General features: G+C 48.2%; 3 protein-coding genes across 4 annotated transcripts; 2 read left to right on the forward strand and 1 right to left on the reverse strand.

Moving 5' to 3' along the window:
- The first annotated feature begins 1,202 nt into the window (after nucleotides 1-1,202).
- Nucleotides 1,203-6,726, forward strand: STAR (steroidogenic acute regulatory protein). Its single transcript, XM_006266133.4, has 7 exons — nucleotides 1,203-1,360; nucleotides 2,480-2,593; nucleotides 2,928-3,055; nucleotides 3,172-3,330; nucleotides 4,109-4,293; nucleotides 4,563-4,656; nucleotides 4,871-6,726. The coding sequence occupies exons 1-7, from the start codon at nucleotides 1,297-1,299 to the stop codon at nucleotides 4,988-4,990; spliced, it is 864 nt and encodes a 287-aa protein (XP_006266195.2). The 5' UTR covers nucleotides 1,203-1,296; the 3' UTR covers nucleotides 4,991-6,726.
- Nucleotides 6,727-7,063: 337 nt separating this feature from the next.
- ASH2L (ASH2 like, histone lysine methyltransferase complex subunit) lies at nucleotides 7,064-20,384 on the reverse strand. Of its 2 annotated transcripts, XM_019491475.2 has the most exons (17): nucleotides 20,255-20,384; nucleotides 20,004-20,073; nucleotides 18,289-18,434; nucleotides 17,064-17,152; nucleotides 16,650-16,744; nucleotides 16,315-16,410; nucleotides 15,985-16,080; nucleotides 14,920-14,995; nucleotides 13,632-13,649; nucleotides 12,071-12,164; nucleotides 11,299-11,516; nucleotides 10,946-11,113; nucleotides 10,195-10,388; nucleotides 9,776-9,868; nucleotides 9,137-9,235; nucleotides 8,551-8,610; nucleotides 7,064-7,792 (listed from the first exon to the last, which is right to left on the reverse strand). In XM_019491475.2, the coding sequence occupies exons 4-17, from the start codon at nucleotides 17,134-17,136 to the stop codon at nucleotides 7,685-7,687; spliced, it is 1,488 nt and encodes a 495-aa protein (XP_019347020.1). In that variant the 5' UTR covers nucleotides 17,137-17,152; nucleotides 18,289-18,434; nucleotides 20,004-20,073; nucleotides 20,255-20,384; the 3' UTR covers nucleotides 7,064-7,684. The 2 variants fall into 2 exon arrangements, with proteins under 2 accessions (XP_019347020.1, XP_014450783.1); XM_014595297.3 differs by lacking the exon at nucleotides 13,632-13,649.
- A 580-nt stretch (nucleotides 20,385-20,964) lies between these two features.
- Nucleotides 20,965-24,353, forward strand: LOC102575762 (nodal homolog 2-A). The gene is made up of 3 exons (XM_006266145.3): nucleotides 20,965-21,133; nucleotides 21,343-22,154; nucleotides 22,879-24,353. The coding sequence occupies exons 1-3, from the start codon at nucleotides 20,965-20,967 to the stop codon at nucleotides 23,029-23,031; spliced, it is 1,134 nt and encodes a 377-aa protein (XP_006266207.1). The 3' UTR covers nucleotides 23,032-24,353.
- The last annotated feature ends 1,367 nt before the right edge of the window (nucleotides 24,354-25,720 follow it).

Raw genomic sequence — 25,720 nt, forward strand, 5'->3', positions numbered from 1 at the left:
GGGGTCAGGGAAGGCTTGGCTCTGCCACTGCCCTGTGAGGTGACCTTGGGTCTGGCCCTTTGCTCCTTCCTGGTTAGCAGAACAGGGCTCTGGGGTGAAGCGCTTTGGGTCCCGTGGGTAAGGAGGAGGCATACAGGGGGTTGGGGCTGGGGCCGGGTGCGACTGGCCTGGGTGCAGGGCGCGCTGTTCAGCTGATGCTCTGGCCAAGGCAGCTTTGAGAACGGTTTGCACAGTGACGGGCCGGGTGCACCAGGCCAGCATGTCGGGCTTGTGCTTGCAGGCAGCCGGGGCTCCAGGCCCGTGTGGTCACCAGCCTGTCCCTGCCCACAGCTCCACAATGGCACCAGAACAGCAGGGCAGAAGAAGTCTGATCCCAGTCTAGACTGGGGCCCAGCTGAGCCACAGCTCGCACCGTGGCCTGCCCAAACCAGAGCCAGGGGCAATGCCAGGCTTAGGGAAATGCATTAACTGGCTTCCTGTGTTGAAGGCAGGTCGTACCTGCGTGCTTTCGGGGTTTTTACTGTCTACAGTGCAAATGGTTACTGTGATGTCAGACCTCCGCTCACGGCCTATCCGCTGTAGGTTGGGACCCCCTTGGGTCTCCATTCCTAGCAGCCCCCAAGCTGACTGCAGGCTGGTGTGGAAGGCCGGTCCCACTCTCCCCCTGAGATGTCCAGCTTCTGCAATCTGCAGTCCTCCCTTGGGGGTAAATCTAGAGACGAGGCTATGAGCCAGCTCCTTTGTAGGGTGCAGGGCAAGGCAGCTGCTGGAGTGCACTGTATCCTCAGAGGTAGCAACTGGGAGGAAGCCACAGGCAGTTGTGTGGAGAGGGTGTAATTGCAGTGGTAATACCCTGCCTGTGTTACTGCGCCGTGTGCAAGTCAGGCAGCAAATGTTTGCCTTGAGGGGTCTGCGCGTGGCCAAGGATTGCAAGGCCGGTGGATCGGGAGCCCCCAGCACCAACCTGCTAGCACCTACTCTGTCCAAGGTAGCACTACGCTGGGCTGCACAGGGTTAATAAAGCAGAGTCGGGGTGGCAGGACCTGCTGCTTCCCTTGATCGGAGCTGCCCCTTGCAACCCCATGACAGATGCCTGAGGAGATGACTTTGGCCTTGGCCCCTGCAGCCTGCTGTAAGCGATGCCTCTCCTTATCTCCTTGCTGACAAACAAGCATCCTTCAGCTGCAGTATTTAAGGCTGAGAGCCCAGAGGGCTGCACCAGGCGAACACTGAGCCCTGGGCCGGCTGCTGCAGAGACACAAGCTCCTGAGAGCAGAGATCCTCCAGCCAAGGACCATGCTGCCAGCTACCTTCAAGTTGTGTGCTGGGATCTCGTACAGGCACCTGCGCAACATGACAGGTGAGGGGGAGCATCCCTGGGCGTCTGGGGAGGGGGCTGGCTTTGAACTGGTCTGAAAGCACTTCTTGCTTGTGATAAGTCTGCTTATTGGGGCTCCTCTGTGCGCTGTCTCTGCTACGCCATGGAGCCCAATGCCTTTTGCACTGTGCCCTTAGCTGCTGCCAGAAGAGCCTGTTCAGCAGGAGCAGGGGAAGGTTTCATGCCTGTTGGTGAATGCAGGACACTTCTCTTTGTCCAGGGCTGTTGCACTCGGTTTTTTGCAATGTTTTAAATGCACCCGGTGCTTTGCAAGCACAGATAAAGAGTCCATTCCCTGCTCCCAGGTGTTTGCCTGACAGGGGCTGAGGCCTTCCTGCTGTTGGGATGTATTTCCTCCCTGCCAAGCTGTTGCAAACGAGGAGCAGCCTGCTCTGCTCTCTGGCTTTCCCCATTGTATTACAGCAGGGGTCTGATCCAGCTGCTTGCAGCAAGTGGCACGCTGCAGGCCAAAGCACCTTCCTGTAGCAAACCTGGTTCTCCTGGCTTGGAGCTCTCCCTCTGTTGTGCTCTGTGTCCTAGGGCAGGTGTCAGTGGGCACCTGCTGCTGCTGCTGAGACTTCTCAAATCCCACCCCACTTTCTCATCTGAAGCCAGAGGTAAACCCCCTTCCAGTGGTTGGCAGGACTTGCTCTCCATGTTACAGCTGTATAGCCTCATTATAGGCCCCATCCCTCCCCTCATGTCCCTCCCCTCATGTGTTAATAAAGGACAAAATGTGATTTCCTGGCTCTGTGCTGAGGCCCATGGGAACTGGAGATCACCTTCTGGGGAAGGTCCTGCAGGGATGCAAGTCCACTCTGCTTGCAGAAACCAAAAGGATGTTGCTACTTAGACAGGAGCACTGCTGTGCTCAAAGGCAGGCAGTGGAGAGAGCGGATGGGAACGTGCCTCTTCTGTGAGTGCACTGCCTCCCTGGGGACCTGGGCAGGTGAGCAGAATCGGGGAGACGAAACATCTGTGCGCACTGAACGGGTGGGGAATCTGTTCAGGGAATTTTTTCTTTCACTTGGGAGCGTAATGCGAAGTACAGTGCAGGCAGACTCGTCCTGCTAAGTCCCAGCTTTGTTCTCTTGTTTGAAGGTCTGCGTCGAAAGGCTGCTGTTGCCATCAGCCAGGAGCTGAACAAGCTCGCCTTCGCTGGCACGGGCCCTGGGAAGTGGATCAACCAGGTTCGCCGGAGGAGTTCCTTGCTCAGTAAGTGCCATGGGGGTGAGCCACCAGGAGAGGGTCTTGCATTAGCCTGGAGTAGCTTTTGCCACAGCCCAGATCTGTCAAGAGCTTGTACCTGCGATACATGCGCACTTACAGAGGAGCAGAGATGCAAGCAGCCTAGTCTATAAAATCCAAATCCCAAACCTAGAAATGCAGTGGGAATTGAGCACGTGGGTACTTCCCCCAAGCCCCCCTCCACAGGGTTGGCGTGCACGGGGTGAGCTGTTTTGCACCATGCATCAAGCTGGTTTGTTGTAGGGGGTTGGAGCTGCCAACAGTGCTTCACCCCTGACCAAGTAAACTCCCCTCTCCGCAGGCTCCAGGCTGGAGGAGAGGCCCTTCAACGAAGTGGAGATGTCTTATCTCAAACAGGGAGAGGAGGCCCTCCAGAAATCCCTCAGCATCCTTGGGGACCAGGACGGCTGGAAAACAGAGACAGCTGTGGTAGGGCTCCTGCCCAATCATGCATTATTGCTGTGTATCATGTGTTGATGGTCAGGAATTAACGCAGGGCACGTGCAGGGGGCAGTGTTAAACTCTCCTGCCTCCTCTCCCTGTAGGGCAATGGGGATCGAGTGCTGAGCAAGGTGCTGCCGGATGTAGGGAAGGTGTTTCGCCTGGAGGTGGTTGTGGACCAGCCCCTGGATTCTCTGTATGACGAGTTGGTGGAAAGGATGGAGCAGATGGGAGACTGGAACCCCAACGTCCAGGAGGTCAAGGTGAGACCCTGGTGACTGCGGGGAAGAACGGGTGCCTGGGCTCTGATTTTAGGCAGGGACTGCAATACAGGCTTTGTTTACTTGTGCTGTGCGCAGAGACTGGAGAATTATGGTTTTGCTTTCTTAAGACAGGCACAAAAGAATTGCTCAGCCCATAAATACACCTGGGCAGGGGCTGTCCCTGCCTTTTACCTTTCATCTCTGAGCTGTTTTCTCTGAGGAGCACAGACCCTTGCCTCCTTTAGAGACCAAGCTCCCTGCAGCTGACCTGGAATGCATTTTGCAGTAGCTGTAATATTGTCCCAGGAGAAGGGAATTTCCTAATCGGAGCAGCCTGCACTTGTAAATATAGGAGAATCCATTTTACTGCAAATATTAGGTGTTGTTTATACATCAGACATAGCAGCGGGGCTGGATGCTGCCTAAACATAGCATCCTATGAACTCATCACACTAGACCCTGTGCTGGAAGAATCTAGCATCCACTCCTACATCTCAGTGCAGATTTGCTTACTGTAATCTAACATCCTGGAAAGAGCCCCACCAGGCTGTTCTGGAACGGCAAGGCCAATGACAGAGAGTAAGCTGGGCGCTTGCAGCAAGGTGCAGACCTTGGTTAGGCTTTCCATGAACTGTGAGTGCAGGAATGTCCTGGTACGTCATCTCAACGTGGGACCAAGTCTTAGACTGCAGCCTGCAGGGTTTGACATGCAGTGCCCATGTATGCAGCATGGTAGGCTGGCTCTGTTTAACGGTGGGAAACTCCGTTCCCATCGCAGATTCTTCAAAAGATTGGTAAAGACACGCTGATCACCCACGAAACTGCTGCTGCTACACCTGGCAACATCGTTGGACCGCGAGATTTTGTCAGCGTCCGGTGCACTAAGAGACGCGGCTCAACATGCGTCCTGGCTGGGATGGCCACGAAGCATGGGGCGATGCCAGAACAGAAGGGATTTGTAAGGTAAAGAGCCATTGTCCCTGTCTGTAAAGAGTATCCCCCCCCCCCCCTCCCTTGGCCCTACTGGCAAGGGAGAGCAAAAGTCTAAAATACGCTCCTAGAAACCTTTTTATAAATCCCAGACTGAGTCTAACGCATGCAGCTTTTCTAAGGCTTGAAAAGGAAAGGACTGCCCCCCTCCTAGTTAACGTCTATAGAAAAGAATATGCCACTTCCCTGGTCAGAGGTCAGCTGCCAGTTTCCTAATGCAATGCATTTCCCGTCTCGCGCAGAGCTGAAAACGGGCCCACGTGCATGATTCTTCGTCCCGTGGCTGAAAATCCTTCCCAGACCAAGTTAACGTGGCTTCTCAGCATTGACCTGAAGGTAAGTGCGTGGAGCTCCCTTAGAGCTGGGCAGGTCCTTGCAGTGCAGCTGTAAGTGAAGCTGCAACAGTTTTCTAGGGTTTTTTTTAACCTGTTTGAGGTGGTCCTAGGGAGCCACTATGTTCCACATGCCTATGTCTTCACCCTTGCCACCTGTGCCTCCTGCCCTGCAAACCCCTTTACCTAACACCATCTCATTCTCTGTTCTCCCTCAGGGGTGGCTGCCCAAATCGATCATCAATCAGGTCCTTTCCCAGACGCAGGTAGACTTTGCCAACCATCTCCGCAAGCGCCTGGCTAGCCCAGCTCCTCCCGCAGTCGCTGTCAACTGCTGAAGTTTCGCTGCTCCCCATAAAGAAACCTGACCCTGAGCCATAGTCACAAACTGTCACAGGCCAACAGGGCCAAAGATATGCGCCCCAAGGTGAAATCACCACTGTATTATCCAAGACCTGCTTCTAGGCTAGACTTTAGAATGGAGCTCGTAGTATGAGAGTTGGCCTTGGACCAGTTCTGGATAAGCATGTTGCTGTACTCCCTGCAGCACGAGATCGCCATCCACCTGGGAAGAATGGCTCCCCGTGTACCCCCAACCCATCAGATCTACTGAGAGCAGGTACCTTAAAAAAGGACAGGGCCACCTCTGCTGCCTGCAGTATCAGAATTCTCTTGGCGCGTGGTGAAATGTGTCCAGCTTTGTGTTCTTCTACAGTTTTTGGTATCTTTACAGGGAAGCTACTCTCTTGCTCTAACAAGAGGGCTCTGCTTCCATCAAGGCAGAAAGGTGGAAGAACACATACGCGGCCAAGACTGCAATGCAAGCCCCACTTCATTTTCCCGTTTACTTTGTAGATACTCCAGTAACTTTTCCTGTGATGTATGTGAATAGGTAAACTAGGCCTAAAAGACCTTCACTGAGTTACAGGTTTAAAATATAACTGAAGGGCTTGTCTACACCTGGCAATAGCCTCTAAGAGAGATTCCAGAGGAGCTCCCCAATAGACACTTATTTCCCACTTAATGCCTCTGAAGCTGGACTAAACTGCACTCAGTGGAAAAAACCACATTGCAAACTTTGGTCCTCAGAAGGCACTGAGGTACCGAAGTGTAAAATAAAGCTGTCCTGATGGGGAGTTTGTGCAGAATAGTTACTGCATTTAACTCATTCTCCCTGTGCGTGGACAAGCCAAGACCTCTTGAAGCTTCCAAAATCCCTATCTGGTGAACTGTATTATTTGAAATGTTAATGGAAAAGGGAAACAGCTTCCTATAGGCAGCTTAAAGGAGTATTGTGTATTGTTTAAAAGAGCAGGAAGGTAACTTGTTTTAAGGTAGTGAAGGATGGAAAACCTATTGCAACTCTAAGGAGACTGGTCTGTTGCATACAACACTAGAGTAATTCTGCTACCTGCATCTTTGCAAATATTCTATGGTATGTGGATTATGCCGCAAAGCCACCTCTGACAAGCTATGCAACCTGCCTGCAATAAGTTTGTCTTTAGATTTCACAGAAGAAATCTACACAGGTAGCAGCTTGTTCCAGTGCAGATTTCTAAGCTTTACACTCTAGTTAGCTCAACCTCCAGTACAGGCAGCTGCAGATTAGGTTTGCACTTGGTGGATTTCTGCTGTAGGAAATTAATTTATAAATGAATGCATAGGTATTTATTTTTCTTGTATAGACTTGCATATTATGTGACTATTTAATATTTATTCCAGTTGTTAATGCAACATACACACCTCCCAGTGAACCAGCCCTAAGCACATTTGTTTTAAATGAAGGCAATTACATGTAGCATAGAGAAACTTATTCATTGTGAAAATAGCTTCATCTCACTTTACACTCTAGGGTACCAATGCTTTTCTAAGACTTCCCAGAAGGTAACCAACTTGGGGGAACAATTATTACCTTCTCTGCCCTGTAGAGCTCCAAAAAGACAGCTGCTATGTAGACTATGTGTGTAATCAGTTTAGTAGTCTAATATACTCACCAGGCTTTTTTTCCAAAAATGAATCTTAAGTGTATGAAATCTGTATCAATACTTTTTAAAATAAATATAAGAAATACAAAGTCCACGCCTCATTTCATTTATTCAGAGCTCAGTAGAGAGAGAGCCAGTTAAATAACTGCTCAGAACCTTTATTTCCTATTATTGTGAGTGTTACCTACCTCCATACAAGAAACCAGTTTGTCCACTTCAGAGACTTGTATTGGACCATAAAATCTGTTAAAAACAGTGTGACCTCAGAGTATTCCCCGATTTTAAAACCACTTGTGCCTCCAGGAGGAGGTACATACAGTCAACATGCTCCAACAGTTTAGATAAAAGGGCTGGTCCCATGGAATTTGGCAGCAACCTTTACAATGAAAGTCCTAACCTTCATAAAACAGCCAAGGCCATAACCAGTCTTGGGGAAAAGACTTTATTTTAAACTGGTTTCCAGTTAATATAAAACAAACCCAGACCTTCTTTGTCCCATAGTTTTGTTTGAACACAGTAGTCTTGGTACAAAGTAATCCCTTGGTATGAGAGCTACTGACAACTTAAAAATCCTGTAGCACAGATGATCCTACTCCGCTGTTGGAAGGTATCTGGATGCACCTGCTTCATTGTACTATGAAGCAGACATTTATGGCCAGGGCCCAGTCTTAGAATGACTTTTCCAATCCGGACAGTAAATGAGAAATTATTGCAGTATGATCAAATAGTCATTTTGGTGACTCTTTAAAAGGACGAGTAGTAGAGGACGCTGGTAGGTAGCACAATACAGCACAGCACTGCATTCACTGAAAAGTCCCTGGGGTAGAACAGGTCATGAGAACATAATACATCTAATGCCAACGAGTGCATTGCAGAAATAGCTGCTGAGTCTGCTTCACCCTGTTTTGTTCTGGCCAAAGAGGACTGGTTCAGAAACTGAGCAGTGCACGTTCCACTAGAAAGAAACCATATTTATTTTTCTAAAGTCCACAATTAAAAAAAGAAGAAAAAAAAAAAAGCTAAATGCCTGCACAGACAACATCTCCGTCAAGGCTCCCATGGTGGGCTGCGTCTGCCGTCAACTTCTGTTTCCACATGATAGAGGACATCAGCCAGCGTGTGCTCTACCACAGCCCCCCAGCCCATGTCGCTCATCTGTTGGGGTAGAGAAAGGAAAGTGTTAATGGGGCTGGGGTGGTCAGTCCAGGGGCAGAGTGCTGTAGTTTAGGATACTGACTCTTCTACCAGTTCTGGGGTGAGGAAAAATAGGTTCCATCCCTAAATCCCAAGAGTTACAGAGAGCTTTAATCCCTGGGGTATCAGGCTTTATTCCTTCCAGGCTTTAAGTACTAACTACGACAGCCTCCTTATACCCATATCCAGCTTCTCTGCCATTTGTTTCAGATTCAGAAGTGTGAGTCTGAAAAGGCAGGGGTCTGAGATCAAATGCAGATTTTAGATTTTGCTTCCAATGAATCCACCGGGGGGGGGGGAGAACATGCTTTGCTTTAATCCCATTTCAAGCACAACGTAGGGAATGTCTGAGCTCCACATAATTCCTCCTAGAAATACTGAGCAGGATAGAGAAGCAGTATCTCAACCAAAGCACTGCTCATTGAGATCAAGCCCAGTGCATTTCTCCCTTTGCCCCAGTAAAATGATGCTAAACTATAAATCTAGGTAATGCAGCTGTACTAGCAAAATTCAGAGGAAAGTGATTATTAGGTTTTTCTCCTCAGGCAAGTGCATTCCAGTCTCTTCTTCACCCTCGAAATCAAGAAAAGAAAAATGCCACTTCACAATTCTGACCTGCCTTTTGTTGACAGAATGGAGGCCCACCAGGTAAACTGAAAACCGATATAGTAGCAGTAGCACAGGAAAAGCAGAGTTGTAGCTGCTGCATTGCTACTTACTGGGTGGTAAGTGATGTCTCTTGGAGGGTATTTGAAATACGGTCCAAAATTTATTGAAACCTATGAAAGAAAAGTAAATGTGTTCTGTGTCAGAGAAACACGCTGAAGAGGAAGTACAGTGGTCAAATACAGGAGCCAGGGGACGTGGCCACTTCCGATATTTGTCTGACTTAGGGAAAACATGTCATGACTTGGTGAAATGTGGCCACATAGCATTACGTGGCAACACATGTCAGCACCCAAGAAAGAAAGTGACGTGAAAAGCTAAGTCTCCAAGGTAAGTATTTGGCCTCTTAGCTTTAGAGAAACTCAAGTGTAGCCTCAAGTGGCCTTGACGGATCTCTCTAGAGGCTAGAGATAGACAATGGCAGGAGTTAACTTGAAAGCCACAAGGAACCCTTTGCTTGGAATGATTGTGGGTGTTTTTTCAGCTCCTTGGGCCAGGGACTTGTTCCGTGACTGTCCATTTTCAAATGTGGTGGGTCAGACCCATGATCAGGGCTCCTAGGAACCACTGCAGTACAAATCTACATTTTCTGCTCCCTCATTTAGTCTTCTAAACTCCATCTGTGTCTTACGTACGTACCGTGCAGCCTTTATACAGAGAAATGGCAGGGAAATAAACGCCTTCAAAAATATCTTTAAAGGCAACCCCTTGACTGACCCCGTTCTTGTAGAAGGTTATCTGAGAAACAAAAATAGTAACGGTTAGCCAGAGGCCACTATGTTTCACTGATTCATCTTAACCCTCTTCCTGCCTCTCCCCATCTCAAATCCCTTCCATCTGCCCCTCACTTAGTAACCTAAGGATTTTGATAATAGAATCTTCTTTAACACTGGAGCTATTTATTTGGCTTAATGTTGCAGAGTGCCTGGCACATCTGCCTAGATTTTACTTATGTATTTATTTAACATCTTGCATTCCTTAAAACACAGCTGCCTACAGGGACTTATTGGTTGAGGACAGTGAAATCCAGCTGCCCCACTGGCTTATTTGAGTCTCCCTAAGCTTAGACAATTGAAGCTTAAGCTGGAATCTCCACCTCCACCTTTGTATATAGGACAGGTAAGAGTGTAGTCATACTATTCCTTGTGCTGCTTGAATCCTTCATGAAAATGCATGAACTAATGTACATACTGCACCAATTCTCAATAACTTGTTTGTTCTGTTGGATCTTTGACGTGGTCTGGATCATGTTCCACCCTACCCCCATGCTAAACTTACTTGGCTTCCAGGTGCTTGTTTTAAGCTTTTCTCTGCTTTATCCACAAAGTCCTTCTCTTCAAAATACAAGTAACTTTTGAATTTGATCAGAGCCTAAAAAGGTAAGCAACAGTAGCACTTAAAAACAGGCTGCAAGATGTTCACAATTAGCTTTAAGCAGTATAGCTAATGGTAAATGTACAAGGATTGAATTGGTGCATGCACCACTTAGTAGTGGAGATGCAAACAGTTACGGTTAGGTCACCGATGAACAATGAGGTTTAAATACCTTAAGTAAACATGAGAAAGGGAAAGTAACCATGTTTGCAACCAAGTAGGAAGCACTGGACATTGGTTAAACACAGCCAACATCTGACGCAGATACTCAGAAAACATGTGGTAAGAACAACACTGAAGGAAGCCATCATAACACAACTTACTTTATCTTTGTAGGTATCAGGAAGTGACTTAGCAGTCTCGGTGTCTTCGGGAAGACTGATATAAAATCCGAGCATATCTCCTTGGCCATAGCCCGATGAATAGTGTTTGCCTATGGACTGATGAAATTTTGTTCCTTTTTTGCTTCGCCAAGAGTAACTAAATTTGTCATAGCCCAGAGGAGCCTGAAGGTTCCCTGTGGAAAGTCAGAGATCAGTCACAGATTATTCCTTCAGGCTTCTGAATGACTGGACTGCTTAAAAGTTGAGAGAAACTCAAGCCTAGTTATGCATGAAGCAGGGATTTTCTATATGAGTTAACATTTCAGGGAGAATCTTCTGGACTTAATACACAAAGATGTTTGCTCCATACCATCAGTATCTGAAAGCTCGGGCACAGCCTCTGCTGTTCTAAGATTCTGTAGGTCCTCAGCTATCTATACCCACTTCACTAAACCAATGTAGTGAGGCAAACATGCTGGGAGTCTGAAACACTGGCATCACAATAGCATGGCAGAAGACAGTATGCCTGAGGGTTTGCTGCAGCTGTTCCAATCACATTTAGAAAAAAAACAACAACCACTTAATGGTTTCGTTGCTTCCACAAAAAGAGTTGCCAGTGTTGACATCAGTTTTCCTACTCTTTTTAACACTTTGAATTTTACAGAGGCCAGAATTACCAGAAGAAATTGAGAGGAAACCCAGAACAGGTAATAAAGCTGCTACTGTTAGAAGTTTTTAGAAATTACTTTACCTAGTGGCTGCGACCAGCCGAGTCTGGCAGCTGTATCTGGAGGCATCTCATCTATGGATATTTCAAAATACCAGGCTCCCTTACGGACCCCATGTGAAGCTCGTACCATGGAATACCCCTTCTCTCCTATGACAGTCAATCGGTCATCAGAAATCTTTAACTGTGGAGCTGCAGTAGTCAGAGAGAACAAGGAGTTGAGTATCTCACTTTCAGTTTTCACCTTGCGGTAGCATACACAGACAGGCAGACTACAAAGAGTCAATCCTACATCTACATCTGCTGCTTGAAGCAATTCTTTTTGGAGCTTTACTAACTAGTAAACTGAAGTCACAGAAGAAGAGCTGACTCCATACCTCGGTCGTGCAGTGCCAGTAAGACCCGCTCATACAGGCACGCTCGGTAGAGATCTCCAGGAATTGGCTTTCCTGCCCAGCAGTCTAACTCCAGTTTCTCTGGGTCAGGTGCGTGGGGGTCAGGCTCAGCCAAAATATAACGATACCCATCTTTATTAAAAGGATGTTCCAAAGGATAGCCATGAGGTGGCAGGCGCTGAGCTGAAAACAAGGGGTCACTGCGAAAAGCAAAAGGTAAGAAGTCAGTAACCGGGCACCAGCTGACGCCACAAACCACAAGCCTCTAGTGTTCTCAAACAAGCCTGCTTCAGATTTTCCTCTTCAAACCCTTCTGTACAAGGCATGCTGCTGACAGCATCACCCCCTTCTGATTTCCCAGTCTATATGTGCCCTGTCTACACCAGACTGGCCGGGGATGTACTCAGTAACCTAAGCTATGTCCAGTCTAATGCCAAATTAACTCCTGGGCAAAAGACCACTTTGGGGCCTGTGCACCACTTTCTCCTTAAGGAGATGACGCCTGAAAGAGGGGAGCATCCACCCCTCCAGAAAGCACCTTAATGCAAAGACACAGTAGAGTGGTACAAGTTTGCACAAGATGCTGCCTCTTGCTTCCAAACCAGCAGGTAACAAATAGGATGCAGGTACCCCCTGTTGTTAAAGCCATCCCTACAGCCCTGGCCAGGAGGAGGATAGTCGCTTATGCTTTCCAATGCCTTCCCCATTTCTCTTTGTTATCTTAAGTCTATTCAGACTGTATCTTTCCATTTACCTTCTGGTTTTCTTGGCAGTTCCTGTGGTCCCTCCGTCTTGCTGTTTGCGTTTTGCTCCCCTTCCTTTCCCGCTGCCACCTGCTGCAATACCCCCTTAAGAAAAAAATCATCGCAATTCCAAATATCAACGGCTGCTGGTGGCAGAAGGAACTGGTGAGTATGGAACCGCCATGGGTGCAACACTGTCACATTTGTCTATTGCTTTAGTAAGAGTCAACCAACTTGTACGCAGCCGTCTGAAATTTAAATTGACAAGCTGACAGAGAACAAACACAGTAAAAGCCAAAATTTATCTAGAGAACGTGCTGGTTTAAATAGATGAGCACATCAATCAGGAAAACTTCCTTTGTTGGGCTCAAGTCAAGCTTTTACTGTGTGAATGATAAGTAATGACTTTTCCATTGAAAATAAATCCTATCCTATCGTTTAAGATTAGTTTGAAACCAAAAGTTAATGCACACTTTCATGGAGATTCCACACACGCAGATAATGCAGTTTAATTTTCTTTTGCAAAAGTAACAAAGACCCACTGTACGCATTTCTCATCTTAAGCAGACTGTCAGTTCTCTCAATGGCACACGATATGCTTGAGAAACACTTGGACACACAATACCTGCTTCAGCAGTAAGCACTTAACGTTTAAAATCCAATATATAAAATAAAATACACCAAGATGGGGAAAATAAGCAATAAAAGGTGTCTCTCTCCAGTGATACCAAAATTATTACCGTTTGGGATCAAAATAAGAAAAAAGAATGGCTTTTCACAATAACGTATTTAACTTTAATTCAACTGAAGTACAGGACAAAATATTGACTAACACCAAAATTGTGCCAAATTATCATGCAACTTCTTTGATGCATCAGATATGCCAAATTACTCCGAGTGTAGTATTTTAGCAGGAGAATACATAGGGTTTTTGGAAAAAATGATTTTTACTATTAACTTAAAAGGATGCAATTACAAGGTTTCTTTGGATTGTAGATCAACACCTTTTAGTGCGCGGTGTATTGTAACTAAGAACAGAGCAAGCTTTTAAATTACCAGCATACTTGCTGCAGTATAAGGGCCCGAGACCTTTGAGGGGTTATCATATTCTGCACAAACCTGACCAGCTCTGACTACACCTGCTTGTGTTAATCTTGCAGATCAACTCCCAGCATGTCATAACACGCTTCGCACTGGCAAAAATAAAGCCTTCCAAGCACATCTGAAGTTTCCCTTATTAATGTTAGAATACTGTAGAATGGGCTTTACAGACCCATTATTCAGAAGCCAAAACGGTTAAATTTTGGATGTCTATTAAGTATCCTACTGAATCCTTCAAAAGAAAAATTCTGTTGGAAGGGACCTGATGCCAGTCAAGTGAGGCAGAATATGACAATTTAAAAGCTTCTAGTTGCTGAACATTAAAAGTGGAATTGTTTTGTATTTAGTATTACAGCAATCATTTCAGGACACACTTTAGATTTCTAATTGACTTTAGCTTCTAAGACAATTGAGCAAAAAAGCTTTCCAAACCACAGCAATACTTAAGTTTGAGAAGCTGAAAATATTCACCTCCCAAAGAGGCTCCACCTGCAGGAACAGAAGTGGCACCATGTATTTGTCAAATTTTAATAACTAAAGGAGAACACAACCAGTGCATGAACTGAAATATATACTTTAGAGATCTACAGTGACAAAAAGTACAGAGCATTTTTTAAAGACAAGTTAGCTCATTAGCTGCTAGTAACATATGTGCATTTGCAGAGGAATGGTTTATCACACAAGTGGAGATTTTTCAGAGCAAGTTTATATTAACTAACATATGAAAAGGTTTGCCTTGCTCACTAAGGCGATGTCCACACAAGCGTGGACGTTTGGTTCCCTGGGGACAACTACCAGAGATGCACCTTGTGCCACCACTAGTTGTCCCTGGGGAATGCCCATGCTAGGCGCCCTCTGGCATGTGGCAGGTTACCCCAGGTGGGGTAGGGGAGGCTGAGGCCAGCACTGGGCTCAGACCCAGCAGCCTTACCTAGGGTCCTGGGTGCCTCCTGGGGCTGCAGCAGTAGCGATCCTGCCACTCAGAGCCTGGCTGGAAGCCAGAGAATGGCTCCGGCCAGACAGCTTCCTGTTTTGAGAGGCGAGTGCTGCCCCCGCATGCACTGCTCCACATTTTTGGTACAGGTTTTTTGACCTCTGGATATCCAGGGATCAACCTCCCCTCCCCTCCCTGCTCCCCTGCAGTGCAGACAACAGCAGAATGTGTGGTATGTGGCACCGCAGACATGTCCATGGCGCAACATATAGCACAGCCGCGCTCGTCTGGATGCAGCCTAAGAGATTATTTTACCAAAGCTGTTATTACACCAGTGGAAAGAATATTGAGGCTCATGACAGAAAGTATACTGAAATCTCAGAGTAAGGAAAATGGGAGATTTGAGCAACAGGAGTTATGCCACAATTAAAATCATGGTGGTAGGTGTGGAGAGAAGAGAGAAAAATAGAAGAGAATGTGAAAGATCTCAGTTTTCCTGATCAACTAGGTCTCTTCCAAGCAGGTATGCACAATAATTTGTATGTCTGGCAACCTGAGAAAGTTAACTTGGGCTAACACTGCTAAGGTAAGGACAAATGTATACTTCTGTTGATAGACTAGGCATAGGTTTAACTTGGCTCAAAGTGTTCCAAGAAAAGCAGTCAAAGGAGTACATAATAACCAATTAACTAGATTTTAAATTTTTCTAAAAACTGTACATGCCCCAGTTAATTCATAGCATACATATCCAACTTCAGGGCTTTGTAAAAATGTGACACATTCCTAAATACTTAACACATATTTTGATAAAGTTAAAGGACTTGCCATTTAAACTTCCACTAGTAGACACAGCATTGTTCTGTTTCTGGTTATCATACGCTGGACCAATGTTAGCCAGGTCCTGAAAGACAAAATTCAATTTAAAAGCACCACTACTATACGGATGGTAGTACCTACTGCCTGTTCTAAGTGTGTGAACACATAGTTCCAGCAGGAGGTTTTTGTTCTTAAGGAATTTCCAAGACCTGAAGCACTATCAAAATTTTAGGAGCACAGTGTAAAATAATTCATTTGTCACTGAAGTCTTACTCCTCCTGCAGTCTAGAATGATTAAGTTTTCCTAGTTCCAGGAAGGATTCAACTATGTACCCTTTGCACCTTGCAGGTCAGGTTCTCACCATTTTGCTTTGTTCTCTACCGCTGTTGCATAGCATTGAGTAGTTACGAACTGCAGGACTGGACACAAACACAGGCAACTTAGGTACATGTTTTTCTAAAAAGAGAGGCAGGATTTATGTGAACATAAGCGAAAGGGATAAGAAGACCTGCCTTTTTCTTCTCCCCATCTTGCCATAAGGAATTCAGTCTCCATTGCAAAAAAAGAAGAAACGTGTTTCAATTGTAGTGTTATGTTAATATAGCAGCATTAAGAATGAGGATACTGGATGCCATCAGGGTGTGCAGCAAGGGCTATAAAGAAGATTGTTCCCTTTTAAAAGCCCAGACACATACTAGAAAGAGAAGCATCAGCAGCTGATCAGGCCCTAACCCTGCTGTTATTGCCAGATAACGTAACTGAGTTTATCCAGAAAGGACACGGCCAAAATTCACAATCTTCTTGCCTACTTTTGATTTGACTTGAATGTTTCTCCAGCAGAGCTGAATCAGCAGCAGTAGCCACTTGCCTGTATGTGCCATCCTATTCTAAGCAGGCTCAAGTAACAGGTTGTTGTTTTTTTAATTAGAAAAGTAGGGTAGGTACCTAGAATTAAGTTATATTTATTCATATATTCCCAATATATACACACTAAAATAATGTGCAAGGTGTTCACATCAAGCCATGAAACTGGTGCAAAGGAAATAATTTTCCATTTGCCTCTCATCACTTACTTGATCTAGAAGGCCAAATTTTGGATAATCCTCCTCTGGGTCTTTACTGCCTGGATCTGGATGCTCTTTCACCAAAAACACATCTCTCTCTTTGCACTGAAATAGAGAAGAATCATTGAAGACACTCATAGGACCCTATCATGTCCCAAAGTGTCTAGAACTGATGAACCAGTACTTCTGAGAACTAGGTAAATATGAAGCCACAACAAAAAGTATTAATGTCTGAACTGTTTTTCTACCTTCCATGCTAGTTAATAGCACCTATGATTCTATTGGAAGGCAACTGAAACTGTATCATTAAAGAGCCTCATAAAGTGTAAACTGACTTACCATTGTTTTTACAATGTTGTTTGGCCAAGTCATTTTTCCAGGTCTCTGTCTTGTCGTCATACACTCCCAGTACTTATCAATAAACGGTATAATATCCTGTTTTAAGAGGGTAATAAAATGAGGCTTTTAGCAACTGCAAGCAGGTAAGGGCTAAAAGATGTAAAGCTACTTTATTAAACCTTTCACATCAAGATCATGTATACATTTAGAAATTTACCTACAAGAGCTGGTAAGACTGACAGCTCCTACTGTTTGAACTTGTAGATCTAGATGACTGCTCTTTTGTCAAATCATTACTCACATTCAGACATGACTGTGTGTAATTATAGCTGTACCTTGTCTTTTGAGAACATTGTTTTTGGGTGCTCATCTTGTGTCCTTGACTGCCATGTTAAGTTGGCCAGAGCACTAAGGCACATTTCCTTCAGATCTTAAAAACAAAAATATAGCAGAGCTCCAGTTACACTCTTGATGAGGAAGGTCAAGTGTATTTATATAGCATTGCAGTTAGCAAATACACCCCCCCCACCAAAACAAAACAATCTCCGCCGCACAGCTTCTGCAATGTTTAGAAAAGGCAGCTTATCAGAAGGTTCTTCGCAACCAGAATGCAGAACTTCACCAGACCCATCAAGAACCAAACCAGCTTACAACGAAGGTCAGCATGCATCATTCCCTCCTCAACAAAAATGAGAAAGAGGAAGAGCATCCAACTTTTACAGGACATGCTGATTGGTTTATTTACTTACTTGCTTGTTTTCTTAGGAAATAGGTGTTTCCACTGTGATGGCAAACATTGCAATGGAAACTGTAGTTGGTCATGAAAGGCAGGCATGATCTGTGAAAGTAACAGCACGTGGTAAGTTACCATACACAACTTGAATTTATCCTCAGGATCAATGAAACCCAGTGCATTCTGGAAAAAATTAAGTGAGCTTAAATTTAATATTTTTTTGGTTTCAGAACCAGTCCTGAAATTTATCCAGTCAAATTAAGCTGAAAGCAACTCTAGGAGCTTCTAACAATAAAGCACAGATACGTCAAGGTATTTCTAAAGTTGTTTTAATATTCCGAGGGAAATGTAAAGTAAGTCAGCTTTAAAACCATCTTTCAATTTTGAACTTCGGTGTTTTAAATTATTGTAAGCATCTCAGATGTCAAACTGCATTTGCTTTCCCTTTACAGGTAATCTTTACTTTCCTGCCTATCAGCTCGAGTCAGTGAAAGTAAGCTGTTTTTTGTTTTTTTTTTTAAATGTCAGCTTCACAATCTTTTCCTGGAGTAGCCCAAGGCTGCAAAGACTTTATGAGAATGTCCAAATGCACACAAAGATTAGAGAGTGAGGAAAACATAAATATATCATGTAATGTTTTATAAGACTGGCTTGCTATTATTTACATAACTCTCAGCTTGCTATATTTTACACAAATAAAACAGGAAGACAAGGTCTTTGGTCCCAGGGAATTTACATTACAAAAATTTCTCGTTTTGTTTCCTTTTGTGTAAACCTAAATTTAGTACATAACTTAGCTGACCTGTCAAAAATGTATTGATTTGAAGGATCTTGCAAACTGCATCTTCAAATGAAGCACATTCTTCCTTCTACAACACTTACGGTACAATGTAAGCATCAACCCTCTCATGCAAGGACGCACTTGCTACCAATCTGCTTAAATACATAATAAATCAACGGAATAAAGTGCAAGTATGTGAGGTGTGAGATGATAACAGGTGGCAAAGCACGTTGTGATCCTGTAGCCACTGAGTTCTTTGATTTTTAGAGACTGCATCAATTGAAAAATCATCCCCGAGCAGGTTTAAGTAAACGCCATCTCCTAAAAGAATGGCTAAGAAATTCAGATCATCTGCAGGAGTTAAATGTTACAAAATTCAGTCAGTATGTGGTTTCTCTTCCCTGAATAGGAGCCACGCAAGCACAAATGACATTTGGTGCCAAGCAAAGATGCCACGTACGTAGTATCAATGCCAAAGGTGTCTGCTGTGAACCACTTTGTGCAAATCCCGCACTGCAGCTCTATCTCCCCAAGCTGTCGCCCATTCTCTTCATCCACAGAACCCGTCTGCGTGTCCAAGACTTCAGAGTTCTCCCCGGCACCTTCCTGTAATCACAGCAGAAAAGAAACAGGCTGGTTTAGGCAAAGCACCAAGACTCATCCTATGTCAATCAGGAGGCACATTTGGTACAGCACCCTGGATAGCAGAATTTCAAGGAAACAGATTTCTTTGTACTTTCAAACCGGCAATATTTAATATACAACTGTGCTGGGAATGGCCTTGAATTATTGCATGGCATCTGTCACTGGGGAATAACCCAGCAGCATTTTCATTCCATTTCTAATCTAAATCCAGCTGCCCCTGAGCCAGTCAATTTGTTGGCTATTCAAGGTTGTTGATGTTTTATGCTTTGCCAGGCGCCCGATAACTAATTAATAACATTTTGCTGATACCTCCTGGAAAAATATCTTTTATTTCTAATACAATTTCCCCTTCTCTTACTGTAATCAGGAGTACATAAAGGCATACAAGCCAAGTTTGCTGCAAGTATCTTAGTGTTGTTTCCATACAATGCATTACGCAAATCTTACCACATAACAGAAAGATTATTCAAAACACTTGATTCTAAATTGAATTACTGCAGCTGGAGACCCATGGCACCCATGCATATGGCACCTAAAGAGCTAAAAATCCTCCGACTATAAGCCTTGGTCATCTGTTTATGAACGAAACCGCTACCACGTAAGAGTGCTCCGTTCACAAGGAGCGTTTTTACCATTTATTTTGGCACAGATGCTCCCAACCCAGGTTGTCCCAGGGTGGACAAGCCCCTTATGCCCTTAGAGGGTTTTGACATCCACTTCTCATGAGGACCTGCAATTCCCAACATACCAAATAGAGCAGCGACAGGTCCCCTGCACAGGTGTTTCCCAACCTTTTGCAGCCCCAGGCACACTTACATGCATAAAATTTTTCTGAGGCATGCCTGTGAAGGCATTCCCCACTCCCTACTTACGAGCTCACTGAGGCACGCGTGTTAGTTTCTCATGGCACAGCGGTTGGGAAACACTGCCCTACACCCAGCCTGGACAAGGAGCTCTGTGCTTTGCACGCAGCAGGCTGCGCTCGTTCCAGAGCCAGCGGCACCAGTCCAGTGGTCCTCAACCTTTCTTGTACCCTTGCAAACATCAATGACCAGTGCCGACCCGGCGCCCCCAATGTGCGGGGTCAGGGTGGGTGTGTGAAGCATGCCCCAAGCAACCTGCAGCTGTGCCATCCTGCAAGGGAGTTTCCCACAGGTTTCTCCTTTAAAGGACAACCATTTCTAAGTGACATAACTGAATATGTCCAGGCAGGTCGTGGCCAAAACTCACAGCCTTCTTGTCTATGAGTGGCTTTATTTGAATGCTTCTCCAAGAGCTGGCCCTTTTTGTACTCCCGTGCCCTGCTTTTGGGTGGGTTGAGGAATGCCAGCATCAAAGCAAACGCCTCTGGCCCTGGTCTCCCTGGCTGTGGCTATGACCGGAGGCGCGTGCCCACCCGAGTGAAAGGAGGGATGTGGCAGCTCTGCAGGGAGGAAAGAGCCAGTGGGATCCTGGTGCTTTGGCTACCGCAGGTGCGGCGATGCCGTGCTGCTGGGGCCGAGCCCCGTGCGGACGCGTGCAGGGACCTACCAGGGCATCCTTCCCGCTGGACGACTCCGTCTCCAGGGCAGCGGTGACATCCCCCAGCACGGCCTCGGCCCTGCGGATGGACAGTGTGAGCCTAGCATGGGCGCCCCGCCACCCACGTGGTCCCTGCCCCGGGGGCGGGACCATCCTAGCCCCCTCCCCAGCCCCCGCCCCCTTTTCCGAGTGGCAGGCGCCCCGGCCAATGGGCAGGCGCGCATCGCCGCGGGAGGGCACCCTGCCGCACCGGCCCTCACCCGGCCTCAGAGTCCGCGGCGCCCGGCTCGGGGGGCGCGGGGGGGTCCCCGGCCGCGGCCTCCGGCGCCGCCTCCCCCTCCTCGGGCGCCGGCACCGCGGCCCCCGGGGGGGTTCCCGCCGCTGCAGCGGCCGCCATCTTCCCCGCGCGCCCGGCTCTCGCGAGGCTCTGACGTCACGCGCGCGCGAGATTCCCCCCCCTTTCTTCCCGCCGCGTCTTAAAGGGGCCGCCCGTGGGGGGCGGGGGGGGAGGGGACTCCCGCCTCCCGCCTCCCGCTTCCCGCCTGCCCGGGCAAGGTGCAGGGGCACAAAAACAACCAAACCCGCCCCCAAAACAAAGAAACAAAAACAATCAAAAAATCCCCCAAGGACAAAAAGAAATAAACACCCTAAAAAGCACGGGCACGGGGCAAAGGCGCGGGGCAGGGCAGGGCCACAAGACCAAGACCCAAACAAACAAACAAACAAACAAAACCAGCCCCAATTCCCCAAAAAACAACCAAGCAAACCTCTACACAGCACGGGCAGGGGGCGGGGCAGGGGGCGGGGCGGGGCAGGCGCTTGTGGCCGGGCGCTGTCCATGCCGGCGGTGCTGAAGCGGCGCCGAGGCCGTGCCCGGGGCGGCCGCTGGGCGGCAGCGGCGGCGGGGGGCGGAGCGGGGCGGGCGCGGTGATATATAGCGGGGCGGTGCGGGGCGGGCCGGCTCCCCGCCATGCCCCTGCGGCTGTGCCTGGCGGCGCTGCTGCTGCTGCCGCTGCGAGCGGCCGGCCCCGGCGCCGGCTACATGCTGCAGCTGTACCGCTCGCTGGCCCGCGGCGGCCCCGGGCCCGAGGTGGCGGCGCTGCGGCTCTCCGACGCGGTGCTCAGCCTGGCGGCCAAGGGTGAGGTCCCGGAGCGCTGCCTGGGCTGCCCGGGGCGGTGCGCGGGGGGGCTCATCAGCTGCCCCTCGGGTGGAGGGCAGGGACAGGCAGGTCTGCCCCCTCGGCTGGTGCCAGCACCTGTCCCCTGCCCCGCTGCAGCCCCCCCAGCTTGGCTTGCCCGCAGGGTGTGGGGTGCGCCGCTCATCTGTCCTTGCCCCTGTCTCCTCCAGGCTCCCTCCAGGCTGGGGACCGCTGGGCTTTCTCCTTCGACATGAGCCCCATCTCCGGCAGCCAGGAGGTGAAGCTGGCCGAGCTGCGGGTCCGCCTACCGCCTGCCTCACCCGCCCGCAATGTGACAGTGGACATCTACCACCGCCAGGAGCGCCAATGCCAGCACAACCACACCTGCGTGGATAGGCTGTTCCTGGGCACCTTTGCTGGGAGCCCGGCCTTCAGCCAGGCCTCCTGGAAAGTGTTTGACATCACCGGCATGCTCCGAGCGTGGCTGCACCAAGGCACGGCCCCCGGCAGCAGAGAGCATCCTGAGCCTGCAGGCATCCCGAGGCACGGCTGGGAGGAGAGGCATGGCAGTGCCTCTGAAATGCTGGGCGCTCTGGATGTCAGTGGCTCCCAGCATGCGGAGCTGACCCTGGCCCAGGCTATGACGGACAGGGTCCTGCTGGTTGTCTTCTCCAAAGACAAGCCTTCGGCAGAGCCCTCCCATGTGCCCACACTCATCCGGGCAGTGGAGACCTCCAAGTACGTCATGTCGGACAGCACCTCCAGGCACCTGGGGAGCCGCCGACACCGCAGGACCAGGAAGGAGAAGCAGAGGATTAAAATGAGTGGCATGCCTGCTCCCAGGCCAGGGGAGGAAGGCAGGTCTCTGTGCAGGAGGGTGGACATGATGGTGGACTTTGCGCAAACAGACTGGGGCCTCTGGATTGTTCACCCCAAGAAGTACAATGCCTACCGGTGTGAGGGGGAGTGCCCGGCACCTGTGGATGCAACCTTCAAGCCCACTAATCATGCGTACATGCAGGTAAGAGCCATCTCTGCCCCTGGGGCAAGCTGTTGCCTAGCTCTGCACTGGGCTGACCCTGGGAAGCAGAGGCTGCTTTTGAACAGGGACTGATTCCCTAAGTCACAGCTGCCATTGGTTGCTGGTCCAGTAGCAGCATCCTAGCAGCAGAGATTCTGACTCCAGGACTCCCCACTTCCCCAGAGTCAGCATAGGATTTGTCTCTAGGCTGCTTAGTCTGGGCTAGTTTTAACTCTTAACCCAGGCATGGTGGGAACGTTTGGGGAATGGGGCAGTGGGGAGCTGCTCAGGCAATGGCAACCACCTGCATTAAGCCTCAGGCTAAACCCAGCAGCCACATGTTGTAGGAACCTCACATCAGCCCTGGGGCCAGCAGGAGACTAGGCAAACCCTTACAGGGTTTGGCTCCTGTATGCATGGCCTGGTGCCTTGCAGCTCTGTGTGATACTGTCTGACAGGCTCTGCTGTAGACCTGTATGCATGCTGAGTGGGGACTTGCCTCACTGCCTCCAGCAGGACCAGTCACAACTGGAGTGTTAGTGCACAGGGAACTGGGACCATCGTTTGTTGTAGGCTCATGCTGTTGGCCTGGTCCCTGGCTGGGGCTGCGTGCCCAGTGCTTTCCCCGAGACAGGCCCCTCTCAGATGGGGCCCTGGAAGTCCCCAGCCACTTAGTTCTGGTACAAGCCTGGTGGCTCATGCTTTCCCCTTCTCTCTCCTCCAGAGTTTGCTGAAGGCACACCATCCCCACCGGGTGCCCTGCCCAGCCTGCGCCCCCATCAAGATGAGCCCCCTCTCCATGCTGTACTATGAGAAAGGGGAGGTCATCATCCGTCACCACGAGGACATGATCATTGAGGAATGTGGCTGCAGCTGACTACAAGCTGTGCTACGTGAGCCCCTGTGTGGCTCTGCTGGGGTCACCACCCTGGATGCTAACACCGGACTGACAGCTCTTCCTGTGCTGGGAGTAGTCAGGAACAAGCACTGCTCAGACGTCTTCATTGTGCCAACAAAGGTTCAGATGCACTCGCCCACAGATCAGTGCACAAAGTGGGGTCCAGCTTCCCTCCTAGCACTCTCTTGTGGGACTCGTGTGAGAGGATGGGTGGTGGGAGATAGATAACATACTGCCATAGAGACAAGCCCCAGCCCCAGTGGAGAAGAGTGGGGAAGCGACTTCTATAAGGGGAGCCCTGCAGTGGTTTCCTCCATCAGGCTTCTCCGGTGCAGCTCTGCCTGAACCAGGCCAGGAGGGACCCACAAAATGCACTTGTTCCAGTGTAAATAGCTCTGCACAAATGCTGTGCCCAGATAGATTCAGCATGTAGACCAATAAAGAAGTTTTATTGCAGTGCGCACACAGAATGGAGTCTATGCATATTTGCCAAGAGATGAAAGTAATTAATGAAGAGCAGGAGCAGCTGGGGAAGTGGAATGGAGAGAGGTGCCATTGATCTGTTTGCTTCCAGAGGCTGGTTCAGACAGATGAAACTGGGCATGGTTTGATGTCCAGCTACCCTCTCCCTTTTTGCCCCTTCTTGGCCACTCACTTTCCCATCATTCTCTGGGGCTGAACCCATCATTGTCACTGCCGGGGCATTCCTTTAGGAGAGTGCCTTTGTTGGGAACTTCACACCCACAACTTCTAGTAGCCTTCTGGATGCCTCTTGCACCCTTGGAGCAAGCACAGTGACTTGGGAAGAGTTCTGCTGCCTGTGGGCTGTTTCTGATGAGAACCTGGGTTTGGGTAGTCAAGTCGCACTGTACAATCTTCCCCATATCTATGCACTGTACTAATTAATTTAAAACCCCCACAAGCTAATGGGTGTTATCAGTTTTGATAGTGTTATCAGGGCTTTCTGTTTTATTAGGCATTGTGTTGTAGGTGGGTTGCAGAATGCAGGATTGTTTAAAAACACCTCTTGCAAAAGCCTCAGGAACTCGCGTCTATCCTCAGGTACAGAACCCTTGTCTTCATGTGAATGAGAATAGACCTGGCCCCTCATATAGCTGCTAAGGATGCAATTAGCTCCAACTCTGTAACCTTCCTTACTGCCCATGATTGTTGAACATTGCAAATTAAGTTTGCTTTCTTCCACGTGTCCAGAATGTTCTTGCCAGTTGGGGACTCTGAGGTGTGTGTGTGTGTGTACTTGTATTGATACCTAATTATAATAAATTTCTATATTTGAGATCTACAAAGCAGTCTTGTTTTCATAGCATGATTTTTCAGAGGGAAGGGATCAGTTTCCTGACAACCATGGAACCGTCCTGATCAGGAGGGCTTATCAATTTGCTGGCAAAACCAGGACAAGCTCATGAAGCTGCTTTCTTTGGTTTCATTCCTACTTCCCAGAATGTGATGAAGTATGATTTCAAGCCCCTCCAGGCAAGTAATGCATGTGGGTATTTGAGAGTGGTGTTCTGATGCACTGATGTGTAATGCAAAGGAAAAGGCAAGGTGGAAGGCCAAGAGGAAGCCAATGCAATAGATATAGATATAGGCTGCCCCATGAACGGGATCATCCATATGTTGATAGGAGATAAAGAACAAGAAAGTGTTGTTTTAATGATCCACAGATTGGCCCTTGTTCTACACCAGCTTGTGAAACACCTGCCTGCCTTGAAGGGGAGAGGGGAGTTAAGTAGATTTTTCACCCTTATTTCATTCTCTGAGACCAGGAAGACATCTGACTGTACTTTCTGAGCTATAGGAAGTGGACAGAGAAGTTGTCCTTTTGGCAGGCCTGTAAATTGGAAATCTACTGCCAAGTTTTACACCTGTGAATTACTGTTGTTCATGTGGATCACACTGAGGCTGCTATGAGGGAAAGGGTTGGGTAAAGAGCCCAGCCATAACCAGCAGAGAAAGTCCAGACTCCAGATCCCGTCTTGACATGTCATGGTGCCAACCCTCATTGCGCCTTTGAATGGCAGGTCCGAAGGATTCTGGGATGGCTTTAAGAAGAGGCCAGGAAGCCTTTCCTACTGCTGCAGGGACTTGATGACCTCCAGATTCCACATCCTCCCCCACTGCCAGCATGGGCCTTGGTCTGATTTAACTCCAATCCACATCCAGGCACCAGATAAACAAAGCTCGTCTGGTTCTCACAGCAGAGAGCTGCCTCCTGGCATTGATCACTAGCCCTGCTTACATATTCAGACAGCATTTCACACCCAGGCCACCCAGTAATTAGAGGGTCATTTGCAGCAGCCATTAAACTGCTGGCAAATATAAGCTTTGCAGTGCAGTTACTCCGCCCCCCACCCCAATTCCTTGGGTGAGACAGATTCCCTTCTATGGGAGATGGGGTTTAAAATGCAGGATGCATGGCACTCTGCCCCCTGTGTTTGGTGGGGTCATGGTCTCTAAATCCAAGTGGGCTGGAAATTCACTTTTCTAAATAAAAGCATAGAGTCTCACATGAGCCTGGGCCTTAGGAATAACATCAAAGACTCTAGGACTAACAATAACATTGCACTGATGTGGGGATGCACCCAGCCTAGAGCTCTGGGGCTGGTGCTGTGAATGGAGATGCGATCTCTGCAGGCTAAACACTTTT

This window comes from Alligator mississippiensis, chromosome 7, assembly GCF_030867095.1.
Source record: "Alligator mississippiensis isolate rAllMis1 chromosome 7, rAllMis1, whole genome shotgun sequence".
Classification (NCBI taxonomy): Eukaryota; Metazoa; Chordata; order Crocodylia; family Alligatoridae; genus Alligator; species Alligator mississippiensis.